The 14,256-nt window shown below is 39.8% G+C and overlaps 1 protein-coding gene across 1 annotated transcript in view; it reads left to right on the plus strand.

Moving 5' to 3' along the window:
* GALNT1 (polypeptide N-acetylgalactosaminyltransferase 1) overlaps window positions 1-14,256 on the plus strand; it is a 200,915-nt gene that overhangs the window by 113,776 nt on the left and 72,883 nt on the right. The window contains exon 4 of the mRNA XM_019540745.1: window positions 2,052-2,226. Coding sequence (XP_019396290.1) covers window positions 2,052-2,226 — 175 coding nt within the window. The remainder of the gene's footprint in view (window positions 1-2,051; window positions 2,227-14,256) is intronic.

Genomic DNA, 14,256 nt, shown 5'->3' on the forward strand with positions numbered 1-14,256 from the left:
CCTGTTTGCGCAGCCTGTTCACGCGGCTCCGGTCGCACGGCTCCCTGGGGGGCTGGGCCAAGTAGGGGCCTGGGCGGGAGCTTGACCTGGCCCGGCACGAGGCAGCGGCCTCCTCCTAGCAAGCGAAGAGTTAACCCCTTCCCACCACGAGCCCGCTTACCTCCGGCTGTGCTGGTGGTCGGCAGGGGGCTCGGCGGCTGCTGAGGGGGTGTCTGGGGGGCTTCGGGGCAGCGGAGGCACAGCGGGCTTCACCCGCGCGTCTCTCACCGCTCCGGAGCCTACCTGAGTGGTTGTTTTTTGTTCTTACTTTCTTTTGGGGAAGATAAATTCAATACATGCAGTAAATCAAGGTTTTCTGCTTGCTAATTTTAAAACATGATTATGAAAGGCATTCTGGTTCTGTAGGATTAATTTTGTCAAAAGTTTGAACAGAGATTAGGTGGGCAGACTGACTGGCTGGCAGTTTTCAACAGCTTGTCTTTCCATCAAAAAAAACAAATTTAATGGAGCAAAGAAAGGGTGCTCTTTTGCTCCGTGGGTTTTCAGCCTGTCAAACATCAGAGGCTTACTGCAAACAATATGAGAGTTTGTAATAACAGAACAAAACCAGAAATCCTCACGAGAATTTTTCATAATAAAAAATTCTAGTGACCTAAACTTTGCAGTCACTGCTGCACCTGTCGCAAGCTGTTACACTTAGCCAAAAAGTGACAGTGCATTTCGAGGTCTAAGTAATGGGCAGAGTGTGCCACCTTAATTAGCTAGTATTCTGTTGGGGTGCACAAAACTATTGATTGTAATTTTAATACTAATTTATGTTCAAAATAACTTGGTACTAATTTGTCATATGTAGGTTAACTTCCTGATTTAAAAAAATAGTATGACAAATAGCATGTTCGTAAAGGAGCACTGATAACTTTCATAGCTCAGTTTTGGTTCTTTGTTTGTTTTTCTTAAGTTATATTACCTTCTCAAACATAAAAAATATATATTCTTGTTTTGTTTCATTCCGTAAAGCATTGGCATCAAATTACCATTGTTTAATACCAGTGTTGTGTTTGTTAATTTAATTCTACTAAAACTGAGAGGAGGACTATTTTGAGAAATGAATTTAATGATGTTGCCTGGCAGAATGAAAAGTCTTGTTTTATTAGAGATCAGTCTAAGGGAATTGGTTGTGATTTATACAAGTGCATGCACACGTGTGTGTGCATGCACACGTGTGTGTGCATGCACACCATTTTATAACTTCAGCAAAGAAATTTAGTCGGTGTCATGGTGGTCAGTATAAAATACAACCTCGCGTTCATTTGCTTTTGTGAAATTATGCAAGTGAGAAAGTAGTAAAGAAATAAGTTTGTTGCTCTAACTAGCGTAAGTTTATCGTCTGAACAGTCCTCCAATGCAAAATGTTGATGATCCCCATACTTTGTTGCTTCTCCCTGTAAATAGTAGCTGCTGAGAATAAATAAAAGCAGTTAAACATCAGTATAACAGTGTGAGGAGTTTTTTTGGGGGGGGAGGGGGTTGGTTTTAAATATGTCAATTTTTTAAAAAGCTTTTACTCGGCTTTAGTTTTTACTTTGTATAGAACAGTAGTTTTCAACCTTTTTAGGCTCAGGATGCATGCTTCTAGCTTTTCTGAATTCAGTAGTGCCCCATTTCTGAAACGTATTTCACTTGTTTTTTGACTAAGGAAAAAGAGCAAAGAATTCAAAGACCACAACAGGTCAGAATGTTTTTTGAGACTATGGATTCCTATTTGAAATCTATGGATTTATCTTGTGAATCACGTGTAGGTGTTTGTATACCTAATTGCTAATATTGCATGTCACCCCCTTCCCCTCCCCCCCTTTCATCCTTAAAAGGATCTTGCAGCATGGTTGAGAATCACTGGTATAGCACTATGAAACATTACTGCATTGAGTATGATTTTGTAAAACAAAAACTAACAGGAAAACTAACATTGCCTGTATTTTTTTACAGGTCCAGAGTAGAGAAACGATTTAAAAGTGAGTGGAAGTTCAATAGTATAACTTGTTTGTTCTTAGTTCCAGAACCAATACAAAAACCCCATGAAGGTCCAGGAGAAATGGGGAAGCCTGTTGTCATTCCTAAAGAGGATCAAGAAAAAATGAAAGAAATGTTTAAAATAAATCAGTTTAATTTAATGGCAAGCGAAATGATTGCACTGAACAGATCTTTACCTGATGTCAGGTTAGAAGGGTAAGTACCTTGTGTTGTTGTATTGAATGGATTCCTTACATAAATTAAAAGTAAATTAAGAATTTTCTCAAGTAACTGTTGTTTTTATAGATATTGCTGATAAAAATACAGGTGTGAAAAGAGTGTGTGTTGGTGGTATATCTGGTTTATGATAGCTTCCTAGCACAAAAGCAGAACCAAATTTAGTACAACATATTTTAACCACAAAGTCCTTATAATAGTAAGCCTTTTCAGAGGAAAGAATTTTTTTAAATGATTTTGTGAATGTAAATAGTAAAGATCTATTTTAATCAGATCTGGTAAATCTCCATATTTGGTAAAAATTAGGTGAGAATTTGACAATGAGAAATTAGGAAATACTAGAGATGATTATGTGACTAAGAGTTTGCATCACTTAAAAGTTTTATGCCTAATGTAAGTCTCTATTGTACATTACTGCAGTTGATACTTGTATGGTATTGACCTTTTTAGTGTTACTTGAGGCACTTTTATCTTTAAAACCTCGCCAAAATAAAACAAAAGCTAACTATAGAGTCATGCTAAAGATTACATTACTCTCCTGACTGCCCTGGTTCCCTTACCAGCACCCATATAGTACCAGTTTAATGATGCTTGACAGTCTCGGCTCCTGGCGTTCAAATAGGGGGCTCTGCCTCCCCTACACCCTGCCTAGTGCCAACCTGTTGGCTTACAGATATTAAATGTGAAGGTGCCTACTATGGCCTACTCTATCCCTCTCTGACACTGTTAGAGGTTTCTTCATGCTTCAGTCTCCCTGGACTGAGCTGATTGTCACCCTCTCCCTCCCCCCCCCCCCTTCCCCTTACCAAAAGGCATATTTTCAGGAGTTATATGAGAGATTCTGATTTTACTTATCTTAAAAACGTGTTTTAAGTAACATATACATAAATAATATTTGATAGACGATATATTTGGTTTTCCTATGGTGGTAATTGTTCAATTTTAAGCAAAATCTTTTTTTTAATTATATGGATAAATCCACATTTATAACTTGGAATAAATACTTCAAATAGATATTTAGATTGATCCTTTGTGTTACACTGTGATTTTTCACTTGGTTGTTGCTTACCTGAAAGTGGACAGATTTTGTTCAAGTGCGTGCCAATGAAAATATATATGTATTTTGTGTATATATACATAATTGTGACCCTGTTCTTGTTTCCTGCATGTATCACACTTTCACTTAAGTTTGTTCCCTACACTTGCATCAGTCTAAGCATAGGACAAGCTTCTATCTTAAGCTCTTCAGAACAAGGAGAACATGTCTAAATGTAATATGGATATTTGATGTGGTAGGGTCTGATCCAGTTTAAGAACTTTGGTCAGTAGTGTTGCATTCCAGAATTGTTGTTACTGTTAAGTACTGCAGCTTCTTTTGAGACAACTGTGGAGGCTTCTTGGACAAAAGACTCCAATTACTACTTTTGGTTTAAATTTGTATTTGTTTCTAGATTTTATTCCTGGAGAGCAGAATGGGGGGGACGGAGATAACTTAAAAATTAGTAGTAATCTCCTGATTTGGAAATTAAAAGTATACTTAAGTTTTATTCTGGCTCAAATCATGTTCTTCTCTGGCACTTACAAGGTGATGGAGTAAAAAATAAATAAATCTTTTCATGCTCGTTAATATCACTGTTGCATTTTCATAGAATTAAATCTGATAAACTAGTTTTGAGTTGAGTTGCTTTTCTATATTAAGTTCAAAGATAAAATAAACTACTCCTGGGTAAAGTTAAACAGTTGCATATCCATTTGCTTATTCTGACTTTACAAAATGAGGCTAAGTTAGCAAAAAAGGAAGGCAGTTTTAAGGATCATTAGTATGTTCTTATGGAAGCTATAGAACTATGAACTTCCTCACTAAAAAGAGTAAGTTCTGCCATATGAACAAAAAGGAGCTTTTCTTTCTAAAATATTGCCACAAATGGTAAATTGTTATACTAAAGGTCTTTTTTGCTTAGGACTTTATATTTTACTGTAGGGTGCTGGATGTGATGGTTTGATATATTCTAATATGTTCTGTTGTCTTATTAGTCCTTTAAGTTCTTGTGCATTTTAGTCATTCCTAGTAAATACTTTAAAAAAATAATCTTGTTTTATATTTGTGTGTTAAAGTTTCAGGAGTGTGATGGGTTGATCTAAAGCTGTTATAACAGGAGCATAGTTTTTCTATACATTGTCAAGTACGTGAACAAATAATACTAACTTGTAGGTATAATTCAGTATAATAGGCCTTTTACCTCAAAGAGATCAAACAAAAGAGAACATAAATAAATCTTGACATAAATCACAAAAAGATATTGAATTTTGAATGTTATGTTGCTGATAGTGCAGTACTTAAACTTTTCAGGATTAGTGGCCAGCTTGAATTGGAATATTTTTATTCTGCTTTGCATTATTATGCCTATGATAAACTTTATACAGGACATTTAAACCCTCTTTTTCTTGCCAACTCAGTACTGTAGTTGATAGGAGGAATATACTTGGTATTCTTCAAGTACCGAAGTGTTTACATTGGTTTTAAGTGCAAAATTCAGCTATAGCTCAGGTATGGAAAGTAAGTGGTACTTTCATAATACAGATATGTTTGATGTGTGTTTAAAGTTTTGTAATTTTCAGCATTTACTAAGCATCTCATAAATAACAGAATTCTGTTTACTCTTTCTCTGTAGCTTAAAGGTGTGTTTGAAAAGTACCATTGCTAACAGGTATGAACAAATCAATATTTAATGTTAAAAAAAAAGCTGCTCTGGGATGATTGTCCCTCTCCCCATACCCATCTCCTCAGAATGAGAAAACTAAAATACAGTATTTTACCCCTCAGTAAAAGGGCTAACTTACTAAAGTTTAGCTCTCTACATAGTGGGTACATCTACACAAGACGCTACTGCACATTTTATTTAGTACTTGTATTAACAAATACTAAATAAATGTGCAATAAATAGAGGTACTGTGCATTAACACCAGCAAATGTCTTTTAAGTGATGCTACTGTGCAGTAGTCTAATAATACTGTGCAGTAGCATATTAGCACTGTCTATGCTGTGATGCTGACCGCAGTAGCCAAAAACTAATGTGTAGTAGCGCATCTCCAGTAGACATGCCCAGTAGGTTTCGTCATGTAGACAGATGTTCAGTGGAAAGTGATGTGCAGTAAGGCCCCATTGCCCTTTAATTTTGTTAATATAGAGTCATCGTGGACTTTGGCTAATTTTAATAATTTTAATAGTTTTTGCTGGTTTGCATGATCTCGATATGGCATAGGGCATTTATCTAAACAAGTAAAAATTAAATAAACAGAGCTGCAGTGATTTGCACATAGTACCCTATACACTTAAATCACCCATAATTGATACATTTTGCCTTTTTTGAAACTGCTGCAAGTTTTAGAATTAGGTACTCTAGAAAGACACTTTTAAGTAGCATTTTGACACCTACTTATGCATTATACAAACTTTTTTATTTAAAGGACAGTTTTTTGTGTTCCAAATCAAATCAGCCAAATCAATTCCAAGTCTGTGGGTCATTCAAGAACAATACGTGGCCTTACTACTGGAAAACATCCTCTACCCTCATCTGGGGCTTCAGATGCTTCCAAATAATTTGGTGGGCATCCTACATGCAAGCCCAAGTCCGGACATGTGGGGTTTGGATGCCCCCAAGTTTCAATTGCCCTCAGCCGTATGGCTAGGGAGGAACCGCCCATTTCCATAAACTGAGCATAAAGCCAATGTTTTCCCACTGGAAATGAATGTGGGAGGTTAACTGTACATTACCTCCATGGGTATTACCTCATGCTAGAAAAGCGGTTATCCCCAATGACTAGGAAAACCGCCTTACTGGTCACAGTATTTCCCCTGCCAGGTACAAACTATGCATGGTAACAGTCCAAAGCAAAAGGCTCATGATTTACCATATAGTTCATTGAGTTGGAAGCATCTGAAGCCCCAGGAGGGGGTGGAGGATGCTGGTCCATAATAGGGCCATGTCACAGGGCACTAAGGTGCCTGTTCCTCTTAGAGCAGATTGCCCAGGGAGGAAACACAAAGAGCCAGATAAGAGTCCAGGTGCAGGTTGCCATGACAACTGGCTAATGAGGGAATTGGCCGCACCTGCACCTGGTCAGAAGAGGCAGGGCTGTAGGCCCGTATAAACCCCAGGGAACTGAAGGGGAAGGAGCCTTCAGGAAGGAAGGGCTCAGAGAAGCTACAGCCATTGGATACGCTATCCTTAGGGTTAATGGGGCACCGGGAGCCCATAAAGTACCTTCACCTCCAGGCATCCAGTATTAGAGAGGGGGTTTTACTCTTTTAAAGGGGCAGAGCATGCCTTGCACTTCATTATGTTATAGTACAGGGGGTTATATTTTGTTTGCCCTTTTATAAGACCAGTGGTTTGGTGAGGCTATTTGGGGAAGGAGGAGGCCTCTTTGGGGACCCACGGCAGCGTAGGGACCCTGGCGCGAGAGAGGGCGTGGCATTTGGGGTGCACAGACCCCGGCGCAAGAGAGGGCACGGCATTTGGGGTGCATAGCCCCTGGCATGAGAGAGGGTGCGGCATTTGGGGTGCACAGACCCCGGCACCGAGGGGCTCAGAGACAGGGCTGCAGAGATCCCGTTGAGGACAAGGGGGTGAATTATAATGAGCCCTAGGCAAGATAACGCCAGTACCATCTGCGAGGCTTGGGTTGTGGTAAAGGGGCAGTTGGAGCCATGCGTATAGCCCATAAGGCTAGGGTGCCTCGAAACACCCATAACGAAACAGGACCCACAAGGGGTCTGGGAACCCACAGGGTTCAGAGAGTCTAACAAACCATGTCCAAGAGGTCTTAATGGCAGCCTCCCTATTTTATATTTCCATCAAAGACATGGCGGGCGAGAATTGAGGGTACCCATTGGGCCAAATTGGCATGGTCAAGGGGCCTTGGGAGATCACGGCCATCCTTAAGGACCCTGTCCCGTGACAGGCCACATATGGTTCTCGAATGACTCATACGAATTTGGAGTTAATTTGGCTGATTTGACTTGAGGGGCACTTTTTAAGTGTCTTATAGTCATGCTCTCTGTTGGTTGAATTGTCATTAAAGAAAAAAAAGTGATGTGTCATATTAAAGTTGTATTTGCCTGGCAGGGGAAATACCATGACCACCAAGGTGGTTTTCCTTCTGGCTGAAGAAAAGCACAAATGTGGCGGGGGTAATGCATAGTTAGCCTCCCACTTTTACTTCCAGTGGGAAGATCTCAGCTATATGCCGACTTTATGGAAATGGTAGACTGCTCCCTAGCTTGCTCCTGCGAACATTCAGCTGAGGGCAAGTGAAACTCAGGGGCATCCAAACCCCAAGCCTCCAGGCTTGGACCTGCACATAGGATGCCCACCAAAGGGTTTCATAGTTTGTAGGGTCAGAAGGGACCTGAGCAGAACGTCAAGTCCAACCCCCGGCCATGGCAGGAAAGAGGAGTGGTGTCAAACGACCCCAGCAAGGTGTTTGTCTAGCCTTGTCTTAAAGACCCCCAGGGTAGGAGCCAGCACCGCTTCAGATTTGGAAGTATCTGAAGCCCCAGGTGGGGATGGAGGATTCTGGCCAGTAGCAGGGCGAAATATGGTTCTTGAATGACTCACTTGGATTGGAATCGATTTGGGTGATTTGACTTGGGACGTGAAAAATTTTCCTTAAAAAGGGGAGGGGGGGGCAAGTTTCATAGTCATGCTCTCTGTTGGTTGAATTTAATAAAATTTCAGGTTGAATAAGAATCTAAATGATTTTTTTAAATCCAAAAATTGGATTTTTTATTTAAATCGTATTTTTATTTAATATTAATATTAAATATAAATATTTGTTGAGACACTTTAAAAAAAACTATATAAAGATAGTTTTAATTTAAGCTATGTTAAATCTTAAATATATCATCATGGAATAGGAATTATAGCTTCTAATGATATACTGTTTGAGACAATATATTCATATAACCTTTTTAGAAAAATTTATAAATAGATTACAACAGGCCAGGGACTACTGTATTTAAAGAAAACCGCTGTATCCAATGGGACTCCATACTCAGTCTAGAAGATCCCATTAAGCATCTCTGTGATGCTTAGTTTCAGTTCTCAAACTGTGAATTTGTGTCTCCAGAGATAACATCCTCGTTACCATTACTATATGAAGATGAGAGAGAATAGACCTGATTACCTGCCCATGAGTCCATTTTCTATCTGCGAGTCACGTGTACACAGAGTTAAGCCCTTACTTCTCTCTAAAAGTGCAAAGTTTCAATAAGTTAAATGAATAGAGGATTGTTGGAATAGATGTGGGGGAGGGTCCGGGGATAAATGCAAGGAGAGAAGGTCAGTAGAAACAAAAGAGAAATATTTTGAGCAGAATTTTGTTTGAAATTTGAAAAATAGTTCCACAATAACCACTTTGCAGCAGCTGCTCTGAAGAAAGCAGGAGGAACCAAACTAACTCTCCCATAAGACACAGTAGTGGAGTGCTTTGAGCACTCCACTACTGCCCTAATTGGATGACAATTTTTTAACAAAATCATGACAAAATAGATGTAATTGTCATAGCCAAAGTTCTCAACGTTGGGCTAAAGACAAATGTAGAACTTATGCTGGCAATCCTGAATTCTATTTCTGTAGCCTTGAACAAAAGTTATATCAAACAACAGGAATGCACTTTTTGTAGAAAATGATGATTAAATTGAGGCTCCCTGACCTGTTGTTTTAAACCGTGATTTAATTGATTTGATTTTAATCAAATTCATCTTGTGAAATTCATAGTTGATTTCCATTACTGAGCACATGCTGCTTTTGGTAGCAGTTTAATGATAGTCAGTGTATTTAATGAGGCTTCCTTGTACATGATTGTAAGATGAGGAGCTTCCTCCACACTCCTATCCTGATGGGTTGGGGGGACTTCATCTTGTATTTGACTAAATAACTTTGCCCTCAAAAATTCACAGATTCAAAGCAAGTTAGGGCTGTAAGGACCCTCATGAGATTGAGTCCAGGCCCCCTGCTCTGGGCAGGAAAGACTTCTGGGGTCAAATAACCTCAGCAAGGTGTGTGCCCAGTCTCCTTTTGAAGATCTCCAGGGTAGGTGCCTGCACCACCCCTGCTGGGAGTCTATTCCAGAGTCTGAGCACACGAACTGCAAAGAAGTTTTTCCTTGTATCTAGTCCAAAACCTTATTTTAGGAGTTTGACTGTTGCTCCTGGTTTTCGCCTGGGGCACTTTGGTGACTAGTTGTTTGCCTAGCCCCTCATGTTCTCCCTTGATATATTTGTAAGCTGTCACCAAATCCCCCTGAAGTCTTCTCTTTTCTAGGCTGATGACTCCCATATCTGTCAGCCTTCCCTCATATGGCTTGCTCTTCAGGCCTCATACAAGTGGCTCTTCCCTGGACTCTCTTAAGCTTCTCCACATCCTTCTTGAAGTGTGGCACTCAGAACTGGATGCAGTACTCTAGCTGCGGCATCGCCAATGCCAAATAGAATAGGAGAATAACTTTCTTAGTTTTGCTTGAGATGCATCAGTAGATCCATGCCAGTGTATTGTTTGCTCTGCTAACTATAGTATCACACTGGTGGCTCATCCATTTTGTGGTCAATTATGACCCCCCAGGTCCCTTTCAGACAAGGTGATCGCTAGCGTAGCAGCCCCAAGCCTGTAAGTTTGTTGTGGATTTTTCCTCTCCACATGGAGCACTTTATTCTTCTCAGTGTTGAACAACATCTGGTTCTGATCCGCCCGTCTAACTAATAGATGTGGGGAAGGGTCTGGGGATAAATGCAAGGAGGGAAGGTCAGTAGAAACAAAAGAGAAATATTTTGAGCAGAATTTTATTTGAAATTTGGATTGTCAGCCTGCCCTGATGCGTGGCCCCAGTTCCCCAGAGCTTAGTGTCATCAGCAAACTTCACCAGTGTCCCTTTCACCCCCACATCCAGATCATTGAAGATGTTGAAGAACACTGGTTCTGGGTACCAAACCTTGAGGGACCCCGGTGGCTACCTTCTGCCATGTCAACACAGATCCGTCTGTTCATGCTTTCTGGGTACGACCCTGCAGCCAGTTTCCCACCCATCTGACCACTGAATTGTTGGGCCCACAGTCCCCTAGTTTTACACTGAGAGCCTTATGAGACACCAAGTCAAAGGCCTTCCTAAAGTCCAAGTAAATGATGTTAACCTCATCTCCCTCATCCAGGTGGTGAATAACCTGGTCATAGAAGGAGATGAGGTTAGTTAGACATGACATACCCATGACAAAACTGTGCTGGTTGTCTTTCAGTATTTTGCCTTTTACTAGCTTATTGCATGTGGACTCCTTGAGAATTTTTTTGAGGATTTTTCCTGGGGTTGAGGTCAGGCTGAGTTCCCTGGGTCCTCTCTCCTCCCTTTCTTGAAGATAGGCACAACATTGGCCCTCTTACAGTCTTCTAGGCCCTCTACTGAGCTCCACATATTCTCAAAGAGGTTCGCCAGCAGTTCTGCGATGACTTTGGCTAGTTCGTTCAGCACTCTCGGATGGTGTTCATCCAGTCCTGCTGACATAGATATCCAGCCTTTCTAGCTGTTCTTTCACCAGCTCTACATTGACTTTTACTTGGTGATCATCTCTGCTGTGACTATTCTGTGTCACATTTGCATTTGGCAAGCTATCACTCTTAGACTGGTGGAATACAGATGCAAAGTACTCGTTCAGGAGTTCAGTGTTCTCCTTGGTGTCAGTGATCAGATGTGGTCCCTGAGCAGTGGTCCCACATTTCCACTTTTTCCTCCTGTTACCTACGTATCTTTAGAAGGACTTCTTATTACCCTTGATTTTTGGTTGCTAACCTGAATTAGCAACAAATAACAAAGTCGCCGCCTTTGTTATTCTAATCTGCCCTCTACAGGTGTAGGCCAGTGTTATTTAGTTCTCCTTGGGGCCTATTCCTAGCTTCAAACATTCATAAGACTCCCTTTTCTTTTTCAGAAGATATGCAACTTCTCTATTGAGCCAAGATGGCCTCCTGGCCCTGTAACCACCTTTTTTGCATACAGGTATGAACAACTTCTGTGCACCAAGGATTGTGTCCTTGAGGAACGCCACTCTTCATCCATACACTTTCCCTGAGGTCCGTGATCCCGTAGGGTATTACTAAAGTCCTTAGGTTATTAAAGTCAGCTTTTTTGAAGTTAAGAATTTGTACCTTACTGACATATCTCCTAGCCTTATGACAGACAATGGAAGTTAGTGTCATGGTCACTGTTGTCTAGGTTATCCTCTATTGTTAGATCACTCAGGTCATCCTACCAGTACTTGCAGTACGTGTCAAATTCACTATGTATTTAAAACACATTTCAGATTTGTCTGAATTACAGACAAGATTTGTATTTAATATCTGAATTTTGCCATGGTAGTTTAGCTCAACAAGTGAAGGCACATGCTTTTTCCAGTCAGGCATCTGCAGTTAAATTCTTGCAGGTGACCCAAGTTGGATGCTGTCACACATTGTTTAGCCATTAGAAAAGAATTAAAACAAACTGGAACAGTGAATGCTGCATACTCCCTCTGGTTTGGATAAGTTCCTGAAATTCTGAAGTCCACTGCAACTTGAACCTCTGTTCAAAAGATATAACAGTGCCATAGCCAGGTTACCCAGGTTAACTAGGGTGATTAACTATGGGTAAGACTCTGGGCCTAGATCCAAACTTCCATTAAAATCAGTGAATGTTGGCCACCAGAATTAGACCTCTGCATCAGAACTAGAAGTCAGTGCTACATGACTACCAAACTTTTACACAGAATTAGGATGTCCTAAAATCCCTAGTTCTTAGAAGCGTGTTGTGGGAACACGTTCTCTGCTGAAATCCCTGCTGTGGCATGAAACACATTGCAAAAGGTGCATGTGCTTTTATACGTAGAGTTATGTAGATTTAGGTCAGTGTTACAGCCCATAGGTGGAACTGCCCTATCATACATGTGTTTCGTGGTTTGTTGGACATCAGTGTCCACAAATAAAATAAGAGGGGAGCACAGTTAATTTAAAGGCCCAATTGCTGCTCTCTTATGTACTAAAAGTTCTGTGTTGGAACTCTGACACAGAAAAAAAATCTTGCCTTTTACTTCCCAGATCAGTGTGGTTTTTTCTACAAGATTTAGATAGTCTTTTTAAATTCACACAGCTTTTTAACAGTTGTTTTTACTAGCTATTCAACCATTTAATTTCATTCTTCTGTCAAAGTGCTGCTGATGGAGTTGGGCTAGTTTCAGTGATTTGCAACCAGATTATACTGCTGTGTATTGGCCAGTATACTGGACTTTATATTCTTAAAATCACTGTATTTTGTATCATATCTGAATATTGGTGGTATTAATTTTAATTTTTTTAAAATTTAGACGTTATAATTGATTAGATATGCAAATAAAAATTTATTTTCGTTGCCCCTAAATTTTCAGATTTTGGTATACTGTAGACATTTGCATTATTCTTGCATAATGACACCATACAGATTTGAGGGGGGATCATGGAAGTTTTGGTAGCTGGAAGCTTTTTGTCAAGTATTTTGAATCCCAAGAAGGAGCCAGTTTAGAATTATGGTAGAAGCATGTTAGCTTTGTATTCCATCTTTTGGGGACAGTAGCTGTCCTTAACTGTATGTTGGGAATCAGTAGCAGTGGAAATGCAATCTGCTTGGGTTCTATGTGCTGCTGTGGCATAAACGGTTACATTTCTGCCAGAATTACGCTGGAATTATCTGCAAGTAAATAGTTAATTTTGATTTCACCTCTATCTCCAAGCTTGAGTTAACTAGTTCAAGTGAACGGAGCATCTTATGGCTTGCGTGTTGTTGCAAGTCCTTGCATTCAGGTAGCTGAACCGGTTTATAGTCACTCCATGATTTCAAACTTTCTTTCCCCCTTCTTGGTAGTTAAGATCAAGTATGTAAAAAACCAAAACAAAAAACCAAAAACCCAAATATTGAACATAAATCTAGAGAAGAGCTGGAAGAGAGTTGGAGTTTCTTGTTTGAGTTCCTGTCCACTCATCCTGTTGATCTCCTATCCATAAACTAAGTGGTGGGTATTAAAGACTCTTTCAAAATACCCAACATATAATTATAATTGCATTCAATTTGTTTTACTGAAATCTGACACTATTTTTTTTTCAAGCATGTATCTTACGACATCTACTGCATGTCTCAGACTTATTTTTTTCTATCCAAAGGCAGTTTAAATAGCACATTGGTATGAAAACCAATAAAGGCACCACATCAGAAAATAAAATGTGTAAAGCTACTGTTTACAAAACAGCATTTTAAATGATTTAGACCTCTCTCTGTTTGAAGTCTGTGAAAGTCCATATTCCTTTTTCATTCTATAATTCCATGAAATTCTTTCCTGGATTAGTTAAGGCAGCATCACAGATCCTTGTGCTGTGGAGTCTGTAAATAAGCTATGGTTATTCAAATATCTGGAGAATATGGGTATAGAGGGGTTTCAGCCATGAATCATGTCTGATTTGTTGCTAGAGGCAGTATGTTAACTGGTCCTGGGAATTAGATTAGATCTATAGAGTCTGAATAACTTCAGGATGCTTGTAAATACTCTGTGTTCAGACTCTAATATTGTAAAAGAGAATATTCAGTGAAGGAACTAAAGGCTTAATGTCATTTCCTGGCTCTTTAAAAATATTGTTATTTTCCAGAAAACAGTAGGAGGCTTTTACACCAAGTTTTAAGAACAACAAAGCTTTGGGTGTCCTTAAGTCCCTAGTCTGAATTTTCAGCTCTCTTGGATTCAGCAAGCTAAAGTCATATTCATCTTTGTATCCATTAAGTAGTCTAAAGGAAGTCTCAGTTAGTAAAGTGATTAATATGTAATTCTGAAAGTCTGAAGTCCATCACAGGCTAACATTCTCTTTCATCTGGCATTACTGTCATGCATAGCATATTTGTGGTATACTATAGAACTTGAGTAAACTGGAGAGAAGGGAGGAAAACTTATTAGGGTTGAGCAGC

The sequence above is a fragment of the Crocodylus porosus genome, unplaced genomic scaffold, assembly GCF_001723895.1.
Source record: "Crocodylus porosus isolate Cpor-Errol unplaced genomic scaffold, CroPor_comp1, whole genome shotgun sequence".
In the NCBI taxonomy this organism is placed as follows: Eukaryota; Metazoa; Chordata; order Crocodylia; family Crocodylidae; genus Crocodylus; species Crocodylus porosus.